At 39.0% G+C, this 11,302-nt stretch overlaps 1 protein-coding gene across 1 annotated transcript; it reads right to left on the reverse strand.

Annotated features, from left to right (window-relative positions):
* Positions 1-939: 939 nt before the first annotated feature.
* Positions 940-10,969, reverse strand: opn7b (opsin 7, group member b). The gene is made up of 5 exons (XM_026333040.1): positions 10,882-10,969; positions 10,626-10,788; positions 9,404-9,531; positions 1,541-1,875; positions 940-1,440 (listed from the first exon to the last, which is right to left on the reverse strand). The coding sequence occupies exons 1-5, from the start codon at positions 10,967-10,969 to the stop codon at positions 940-942; spliced, it is 1,215 nt and encodes a 404-aa protein (XP_026188825.1).
* Positions 10,970-11,302: the final 333 nt, after the last annotated feature.

Consider the following 11,302-nt stretch of genomic DNA (forward strand, 5'->3'; position numbering starts at 1 on the left):
AAACATATTGTGTATTTTTTAGATTAGATGTAAAAAAAGAAAGAACATAATTTCCAAAAGATGAAGTTGACACCTGAATATTACCTGTGCCAGTGTGACAAACAGCTTATGTCAGAGACAGGTCTTCAGAAACTGTGGATTAAGCCTCAAACTTATTTTCTGTTGCTATTTTGAATACCTTTGTCTTGAAGTCTCTACAGAGAATATATTGGGATAATGTAACTTATGAAATGGTTATAATCAGTCCTGCCCCCAGATTTTCTGCTTCTATAATGCAGCTATGCCCTCTGTCCTGGTCATAGGTCTGGTTAGACAAATTGTCCTCCTTGTTCATTTTTCTACATTTAACAGTGACTTCAGTGGGTCAGTGCTTTGTTTCTAAACTTTTAGATGTAGAGGCTACTACAGTGCAGTTAAATGGACAGCGGGTTGGAAAACTTTATGTGGCCTCAGAAATAAGACAGAAATAATTTCCATGTAAATAACAACATCAACCCTGTAATCCTTTAGTTTCAGGCATGCATGAATAAATACCTATCAGTCGAATACATAATCATCTACAGTACTTGTAATAAAAAACATAGAAGGTAGTTTAGGGACTCCTCCCTCTGTATTGATCTTGAATTGACTTGCAGTAAGACAGTCTTAATGTTGATCAGAGTGATCAAATAGTTATTAATATGTGTTGATTTGACCTGATGAAATTTTGATGTGCAGATCTGTGGTTACATGTTGTTTGGCTTGGTTATCCTTTTAGCTTTTTGTTTTATTTTTGGCAATGTGATATTTTTGAGGCATGAGACAAGTTCTTGTTTGTTTGTTTCCTTCAATCCATCTTGATCTTTTTGTTTTCATTTACTTTTCCCTTTTTCCTAACTTGCAGTTCTCCACCTCTCGTGTTCTTCCTCACCTTCTCAAATCTTCGCTGTGTTCCTTTGTCTAGAGGAAGTCGCTCTGTAACTCAATGGAGAGCTGACTGACAGCCACCTCACTGTGTAGTGATCCTTTAAGTACCCTGGCAGTCTGCTGGGGGCTACAGGGTGTAAAGTTCCCTCTGGTACCAATCACTGTTTCAGGGCAGGGGCAGTGTTTGCAGGCCCCGTGGTTCTCAGCTAGGCCATTGGACAACCTTGTGGAGTCGTACTCTTCTTTGTGTTGTGATTGCCTGCAAGGTCTCTCCTGTGCTGAGCTGTGCTGACACAGACATCCACAGAGTGTCCTTCTACAGTGGGCCACATCCTGACACAGTGACTTGCGGAAGTTGGGCTTGAAGACCAGATAAATAATAGGGTTGTAAAGGGTGGAGGACTTTGCAAAAATAGCTGCTACAGCAAAAGCCAGGGGTGGTACACTTGCTGTGTCACCAAACGCTGCCCACATGGCCACAATAGCATATGGACTCCATGCTGTCAGAAAACCAATGCAAACTGCTACAGAAAGCTAAGAAAACACACAAGACATTTATCATAGAAACACACATCCATACAGTAAATAACATTTAGTACGAATTGTGGAAATTGAGCCTACAGTCTACATTTACCTTCATGATAAGTGCATGTGCATTGGAGATCTTATTCTGTGGGGACACATGCTGCTGCACAGCTTGGTGGGAGCCCCGAACAGTTAGCAGGATGAATGTGTAGGACAAGAAGATGATAGTGCAGGGCATGATGTAGCAGAAGAAGAAGAGGCAGATGATATAGCTCATGGCTGCAGTGTTTTGCCTTGGCACATGCCAGTTGATGCAGCATGCTGTTCCATAAGGCTCAGCCCCGTACTCTCCCCAGCCTGAGAGGGGGCCTATAGCAAACACTCCAGCATAGCACCAGACCCCGGCAACCAGCAGGCTGGCATGGCAGTATGAGAACTTGTTACCTGAGGAGGAGTTTAACAGAAGAGAGACAGAAAGGGGAGCGATTACTGACCTGGGAGAAACTACGGCACTGCAACAATATTCTACTGAAGCATGTTGATTTTGGTTACAAAATACCAAACCTAAGCATTTTCTGTGTAAGTAGTTATGTAGCATGTTTACACAGAGATATTAGCTGCACATCAATTAAACCATTTACACCCTATAGAGTTATATGATGGACTGGTGACCTGTCCAGGGTGTACCCCTGCCTTCCACCTGAGAGAGAGCTGGGATAGGCTCCAGCAGATCCCCGTGACCCTGAGCCAGGAAAAGCGGGTATAGAAAATGGATGGATGGATGGGGTTATATATAGAGAGAGGACAATATAATTGCTTCTGTTTGTCAGTATTGGATGTTTTCTGTCTGCTGGCAGGAATTTAGCAATGATGTGATATATAACTTAAATCAACATTTATTTCTATAGGAAGCTCCTAGATAATGTTTATACAGTTTCATTTTGTGATCACATGTTTATCAGAGCCTAATGAATGCAGTAGATTTCATTTATGATACATATCTTTTCATAGTAGTACGGTTAGTGGTGGAGCACTTGCTTGTCATTCTACTCACGTGGCAGAGGACGAATAAGGGAAACCATGGGGAACAGTGAAACAGCCCTCAGCACTAACCTATCTACTAATCCATGGTTACTGGTTTAGACAAGGGCTTCTTCAGTGTGGAATCAGGGATGAGGAAAGCACAGGGAGCATTATCTACAGCAGTGCTGCTTCAGCTGGATGTCAGAGCCTCTTACAGTTAAAGCTGAGGGTGCCGAGGAGGCGATTAAGCCCCGTGGCAGTCACTCAACTTGGTGCTGCAGAAGGAGATTCATTTTGCCAATTGTTTACTGATACAGTATCACTGCTAACTGCACCTGAGGAATTAACCTCTTTTTAAACAGGGAACTGAAACCAGGTCTAATAAGAGTTTAAACCTGTGCTCTTACATTTTAAATAGTGATGCAGCAAAGGTTTTAAACACAGCTTCATTTCCCTTTGTCCCACATTAGGATAGAAACATTTTCATAATGTTGGTGTTTCAGATTGTCAGTGAGTCACTAATTTCCCTCACGCATCCAGTCTAATTAAACCAGAGTTTAACTGATCAGCAGCTAATGTTGATTGTAATGTGATACTCTCCCCATAATAACTCAAATGGGACTATAATGAAGAGACTGAAACCGAACCTTGTGTCATCAACCCATTAATGTCTTCACAGTTTTTACTCTCCATACCCCAGTCCTCAATTTTCCATAAACATAGAGTCACTGTTTGTTTCCTTAGTCATATATATGCAAATCACTCCATGCAAGTGGCCTTTAACATCCTCAGACTTACTCCACAGAGGGTGCAGCATGCAGCAGCTTCAGTTATCCATCAGTGTCTATACTGCATAGCTCACAAACTCAGCACCCAGTCTACCGATGTAGTTAAAATAGAACTGACAGAACTTCAAGCCTAAATTTTGCTTCAGGTCTTAGATACTCAGGTAAAGTTAGTAAAACAAGACCTGTTACAAAATCTGTGCAGACGACAGAATTAATGAAAACCCATCTGTCTGAAGTCCGTGATGTGAATGTCTAAAATGTGGCTGAAACGCCTCTTGTATCTCGAACCGACCATCTGTTAGTGTTAGTTTTTTCAGGTAGAGCAAGAACGTCTGAAACCGCTGGTGTTGCAGGTCTAGAATCTCCTAGTGTGGTTTTGGGTGATTTACATGTGTCAATGTGACTGTAAGCTGTGTACATTTGTACAGTATAAGGTACCTTGTAAGAAAGTCTCTTAAAGGCGAATTATTATTGCTCATTGCATTTCTAAGCAGACAAAAGCCTGAATTAGTTTGTGTGTAGAGATCTGTGGGTACACTTACAGCTGCAGCAGTGCTGTTCTCCCTGAAAGAAGATATTGAAATTAAAATCGTTTTTGTCATGAATGCCTACATGCCCTTGCTTTACAATACGGTTAGAGAAATAGGCTTAAAGGAGCTTAATCTATGCTTATTCTACAAAGATCTTCTGAAATAGCCTGAATTAAATTATTGGTATCCCTTAACAGGGAACAAATAAAGGGAATGTAGAGCTGCTTCAAGGATGTGATTCTTTTCAGTCATGCAGCCTATTTAAATAGAGGAAAAGTTCTCAGTGTATTCTTTAGTATAATTATTGGACTGAACAAGGACAAAAGAAGGAGGAGATTAAATAACTACGAGAACATCTGATGTCCTGTGACCACACTTACTCATAGTATTAAGAATTTCCATGGGACCATTAACCTCCATGGATGTGACGGCAAGAACAACAATGACTGAACAGCAGAAACGCTTGAATAGTGGAAAAGAACCAAGAATAACCTCCAACAGCAAGTTCCATCTGAATAAAAGGGGACTGCACTAAGGATGGATGATCCCATTTTTGAAAGAGAAAAAGTAACTGGCTGAAGTTTGCTAAAACACTGACATCAGCTCTATGTTTGCAGAAAACAAAATGGAAGTTTCCAAAGAAAAGAATGCCAGATCCACAGTGAAACATGGAGAAGTTTCACTGTGATGCCTTATGGCCTTGTTTCTGTGCAGAACAGGGTGAAATCAGATTATCGAGGCATTCTGCTCAGTGTCAGTGTCTGTCTCAACATACATCTAAATGCAAGAAAACACAGGACTGTTCTGAAGTGGCGTGCTTTGAGTCCTGGTCTTAATCCAGCTGAGTATCTATTAAAAGAGATGAAAGTCACAGATGGGAGAAGGCACCTATCAAACCTACAACAATACAAAACAGCTATAGCTGTAACTATGCAGCTGGTAACTCATGCAGTTTCTGTGATTTCTTGTGATTTCTGCTACATGCTGCTGTTACAATTTCTGCAGATTTCTTCCTCAACTCCCTCTCGTCTTCTTCTTTGATTCCTGTTTTGTTTTGTTTTTTGTCTTTTTGTTTGTGTATAAGAAATTCTAAAAGTCTTATTGAAACAGCATCAGTGTCAGATCAGCTCTGTTCTGTGGATGGCAGTGGTGTGTACGGGCGAACGTGTTAAGCATATGACTGGGCATATCCTTGGATTCTGCACTCTAGGATGCAGAATCCAGATTCCCTGGAGTAAAGAATCCGTCCTTTACAGTACAACTAGACATTTATTCATAGCATAGGGATGTGAGCACAACTGACAAACAGGAACGTTGAAATTAATTTAATAACAGTTTCTTTCAGCAGGAACTAATTGATAATTGTTGCAGAGGTTTCAAAATGAATCATAATTGATGAATTGTATCTAAGTGGTGCTGAGATAGTTATAATGCTTTCAAAGAAATTAGCAAATCAGTGAGTCTTAAAAAATGAAATTGAATTAACCTCCTGATATAGGATCATGCATACATTACCATATAATCGTTTATGGTGATATATGCATGAAATCAAAGGTTTAATGACTTTTGTTCTAACAATGTATTTAAAAAAAGAAGTGGACCCTAATTGTCTGCACTGCTTAGAAAGGTCTGGTGTAGACTCAATCATATAAATAAATCCTCAGTGGCTTCAGTGGCAAAGAGATTAATTATGCTCATTAGCAATTGGCTCCCGGGACAGTTTGCAGTCATAATAGACTGTAGTAAAAATGAGCTCCCATGCACAAGCACAGAAAGAGTAGAGAGCTATTTAAGTGAAACCACCTTCAATCTGATGTGGTTAATATTTCCACTACAGTTATAGCAGCACAGCACAGTATGTGTCCTTGAGTGAACACCAATTCTCTGTCTTTCTTTTTCCATGTACACTGCCAGTCAAAGGTTTGGACACACCTTCTCATTTAATTCTATAGAATAACCTTTGCCTGGTAATGTACCGATGACATTCTGAGGCCACTTTACAGCCTCGCAGTAACAGTATTTCACTTGCCTACACAAATATCTCTGTTGCTCTGAAGAGGGATATGTCACAGCCCTTTGGCTCTTTGTAAATAACTATTTACAAAATACCCAATACACAATATGCTATGTAAGCACTAGGTAGAAGTATCTTCATGTGGGTAATTTAGTGATATTTACTAATAATCCTGAAAAATTATATTTCTGTTCTGAAGGTGCTGGATGGAGTATGGCAGAGTGTGAGGACCTAAAGCTGGTAACACACTAACTCTCACTAACACAATCAAATACCTGTACCTGCACATATGTACAAACACAAACGATGCATACAGATCCCTACAAACCCAGTTTCCCTGATTACCACCCACGCTTTCAGAGGATTTAAAAGTATATTGAAGAAAAAGAGTGTTTCCGCTCACGTCAATTAATGGAACATGGTCCAGCAGCAGTAGTAGTAAATTATTTAAAAATTCAATTAGAGCTGTTTTTGTTCTATGATCTCAAGTGATATTGTGAGTTTTTTCGTTTCCTCAGCTTTACAGTGTTTTATTTTTAGTTCTGTAGTACAGTCATTAAATCACGGGTTTGTTATCTAAAACAGATGTGCAGGTTTGATCAAAGTAAATTATCCAAAGAGGGATCATCATTATTAAAGTTGTAGTTAAAAAAGTTGAAAGCTGTAGTTAAAAATAGTTAGGCGACATGTAGCTGAAGAAGTGAGTAAAAAATTAATTATGAGAGAAACTTGGAAATGTGCACACAAAGTAACAGCTTTAGTTTTAAAATACACTAAAGTTAATTACACACTGTTCAGAGACACACTGTGCCTGTGTTATGAGTAGAAGCTGAATTATTATTATGAAGATGAAAGAATCACAAAAATTAATGAATTTATGAATGAAATTTCCAAGGAACACAAAAGAGCAAAACTACTAAATCCTTTCTAAAAATAGAATTTACTATAGCAATCATTTGTTAGCCAGGGATCTCACAATCACAACACAAAACAGACAGGTTTTACTTGCAATTACACAAGCTGATTACACAGCTGAAAGTTGCTGAGATACAGATTAAATTTGGACTAACAGCAAATTTGACAGCAGCATCCTGACAGGATGGAATTAACATATGTATAAATGTAAATATATATATAGGGAATTTAACAATAAGCAATTGTGCTGCCAGGTGAGAGCTAGTATATGTTGCAAAGCAGCACTGGTTTTTCTTGCCTGTCACATAAAGGATCTATTCTACTGAGGATGGAACCATATTCTGAAAGATGCATCCAGCCAGTTTTCTAGCTTGACATGTCATGACTGAATGAGCGGGAGAACAATCCTTCCACCCCCTTTGTTAACTGCAGGAAGGGATCAGGGTAGAAACAAAATCAGGGTTAGGAGTGAGCAAGTGGGGTCTTCACACGTGGTCTTTTGTTTCAGAATGCCTGGAAGTATTATAATTAGGGATTTTCAAGGCTATCTATATAGTATTCACTTGACTGCCAACAGAAGAACATATCAACCTTTCAGAGACTGCCTGCTGCAAACTTACTGCACTGACCCCTGAGGAAGAGGGCAGTGAGATTCACTTGACATGCCACAAAATAATTATAACCTAAGGACCCTTTTACTTTTATCCACAGCTTTAAAGAGCAGCTCACACTTTTAATCAGCAGATGAGTTTGCTCAGTTGTCATGGAAACACATCTGTTGACTTACGGAGGCTGCAATAATTTCATCCTGACAGCATGGCTTATTGGATTATTGTCAGTGTTATCTTAAACAAATTAAGAATGATCAATTAGGCCTATAATGCCAACAGAGCCATCTCCAATAACCAGCTGATGAAGACCCTGTAGTACAGTTGAAAGCTCACAATGTATCAAGCTAGTAAGTGGACAGTGCATTTGGATTGTTTTGCCATATGTCATTCTTAATCATTAGCCAAAATCCATTGCGATGGACTTAAATCTGATCACCCCAATTGCTATTTTAGACAGCTGAGAAGGAGTAAAAGCATTTGTCTCTCCAAAAAGCACTAAGTCTGAGAAGGCAACCTGTCCAAGGTCTGTCGTCTGTGAATACTGCACTGGAATTAGCTGTCAGTCCTCCTGTCTTATTACAGCGACAGCTAGAGGATCCAATGATTTTAGTTCATACAGTCACAAAAAATAAATAAATAAAAAGAGCACTGAGCTGTTGTAGTGTTTATCTGCTTCCTGATCTGTGTGAGTGAGAAACTGGCGTGAAGAGGAGCTGTAAATATAATAATGCTTTTGGTTTGTGCCACGTTACTGATGACTGCTAGCTTGCTAAGGGCAATTGTTGTGACTAAACTGTTAATTGCATAATTTATTCTTCTGGCATTTCACCAGATGTTATTAAACAGCTTCAGTTGCATTAATACTAACCTCTGGAGTGAGTGGATCTGAACCTGATTTGCATGAAACCTGAGAAAGCCAAGATGCCAGGATTGCAATTAGATTTGTGATCTGGCCAGGCAAAATGTATATATATGTAAATACATAATGTAAATGAAAGTGCATGAAATCTCATCTGATTTTTACGCTGAGACACTTACAGTGAGAGGGATTTCTTCTGCTTAGCTGCGATGGTGGATTTGTAAACTGAGTACAGCTTACCTTAAGCTCCACTGGATTAAAATGAAAACACAACTCTTTAACCTTGGCATCACACAGCTGCTATCTAATGCTTTAAAAAGCACATGGTTGTATGGCTGCCTTGACTGTCCTTGACATCAGAATGTAAACTCTGCAGGTGGAGGTCACCAGCACTTAAATACCCTCATTTAACAGCCATGAGCAGGATATCAACAGGATATCAACATTTAATAAATGTTTAATAAATAACACCATAATCTAGCTGTCCTTATGAATGTGCTTATCAACAACAACAATAATAATAATAACAGAGGAAAACATAGTTGTAATAATATATAATGTCTACATGGAGAAGCAATAATTTCTGAAAAAATACATCTACATCAAGTAACATTTAAAATGCTGTTATATCTGTCTGTATTCTCATTACAGTATGTGTGTGTCGATTGATTAAGTAAATTGATCAATACTGTTTTTAAATGCTAAAAAAGCTGATTGTTTTTCATGGCTCTTGTAGAAATGACTAAAGAAAATGTGCGTTCACTCTGCTCTTCTCTAAAGTGAACAGCACAAACTGAAATGTATTAGTAACCACTGACAGTATATATGCAGCCAGGGAATCATGAAATTCCAATAAGTGGATGGTTTGTGATGTTTTGAAACTAAGACTCTGCAGGGAAATATATTAGAAAGGGAAGAAAACAGAGTAAAAGCCTTGTAAACATCTTATTTACATGTTGTGATGTTTAGGAAAGTTAAACAAGCTCATGAATATTTACACTATTGCAGGATGGGGCCTTTTACTTCACATCAAGCCTATGATTTGCTTCTCTTTCTTTTTTGCTTCAGGTTAGGGCAATAATCATAACTCCCAACAATGTGAAGCTCAAGATACAGTTCCCTTTGAACATCATTCAATAATCATTATATAAAGATAGAGTGTAGTATATTCTAGTGTGAGGATGGAAGTTTTACATGCATGTAAAAGTAAATCATAAAACTGCCTGTCTTACCATAGTTTGGGCAGCAGACTTTGAGCCAGCAGACGCAGGAGAGCACCGTGAGGTTGGTCAGACTGCACAGACCAAATAAAACACCACAGAAGGCATAGACAGTACAGGCTGGCTTATTAAACAACCACCTGAACAGGGAGAGAAGGGAAACACATGTAAACAATGACATCCTTATATTATCTTGATATTCAGGATTTCAATGAAACCTAAAGCGACTCTACCTCCTCGGCCACAGGAGGTCACAGAGCAGGTCAGCCATGAACTAAAGGATTGGTGGATTGAGCCTTGGCTTCTCTAGCTGAAGTGTCCTTGTGCAAGACACTGAACCCCTGATGGCTGTTCCATTGGTGTGTAAATTATTGTACGAGGTGAATGGGGAAAATAGCGTGAAAGCAATATATAAATATAAAATCATTTACATTTTCTGGCCTTCCCCTGGGTCATATACAGCTACTGTGACCAGTGACGCTTTCTTATCCAATCACGGCACATATGACAGATTTTAACTACACATGCTCAGAGGGTCAGAAGCAAGAAGGCACATTATGACCCTCTAGAAATAGAAATAATGTGGTTGTAGGTCTGGGAAGTGTGAACACTGTAAGAGGTTCTTCAAAAAATAAAACTCAATGCTATTTTTCTCAGTAAATGATTATATCAATCTGGACAATATGAGGAAAATTATGAGGAAATCAGTTTACGGGATTCCAATAATAACAGTATTATGACGATGACTGGAATAATCTGAAGTAGGATTATTAGTTATTACACTAAACCTATTTTAAAATCCTTGACAGAATAACCTACAAGGTGGGGCATGGATTATAAGTCCACAACTCATTCATTGGGCTAAAAGAGAAGAGATTTCTGGACTTGTGTTCTGCTGATGTCCACATATTCAACTCCATATGCACGATAATGTTCCTCCATTACCGCTGAATGTGTAAATTCAAATATAGGGAATGGTTATTGATTAATAATGAACAATAAGCTTTACAAAACGGACATTTGTGTGTGCGGTGCCTATGGTAATAAAAACACCAGCATGGGTTGTTCAAACTCCCAAAGAATGGAACTGACAGTGGCCTCGTCAATGATGGCTGAAGTGATTTTTACTATTTACTTTACCATTTGTCCTTCTCCGTCATGGATTATACCGAATGTGGAGATGACAAAGTGACAGAAATAACGGAAGAGCAATGGAACGAACAAGTTGACTCACATGTGAGAGTAGGCTGACGGGATAGCCAGTGGGAACATGGTTATGGTCATGCTGAGGTCACTGACAGCCAGGTTAACCACAAAGAGCTCTGTCGGCTTCAGGGAGGACTTCTTTCTGTAGACCACAAACAGCAGGATCCCATTCCCCAGCAAGGACAACACACCTAGGAGGCAGCATGACAGGATGTGTAAGAGCTGTTGGAGTTGAGCACATGTTTGTACAGTTAAAGGCTGTAAATCCCTGTAAAATCACTTACCAAAAATGGAGTAGAAAGTTCCAATGAGGAAGTCATTGTCCTTTGATATTCTAGACAGGATCAAAAATGTTTCTGAGGCATTTCCCATCTAGAACAACAAATGTAAAAATATAAATCAAGGGAGAAACAGAGAGAAGATGTGTTATGAAGTATATTTCCCATTAGGAGTCTCAGCTTGAGAAAACATACCAAACCTGCAGCACAGACCTGTATGTGTTTTAGTGTAGATTTGAAGCTGTATCAATGTCTCCTTCTGTCATTGTTGGGCCTTTTTTTATTAATTTTCTGTGGTGACATAAGAAGCCATGAAATAATGTATGCTACAGTATGCCTCCACGCCCTTCTCTTTTTCATTCCCTGATCCATCGAACCTCTAGCATGTCATTAAAGATCAGAGAAGAGAAGATGTTTTCATGTATGG

Source organism: Mastacembelus armatus, chromosome 7, assembly GCF_900324485.2.
Source record: "Mastacembelus armatus chromosome 7, fMasArm1.2, whole genome shotgun sequence".
In the NCBI taxonomy this organism is placed as follows: domain Eukaryota; kingdom Metazoa; phylum Chordata; class Actinopteri; order Synbranchiformes; family Mastacembelidae; genus Mastacembelus; species Mastacembelus armatus.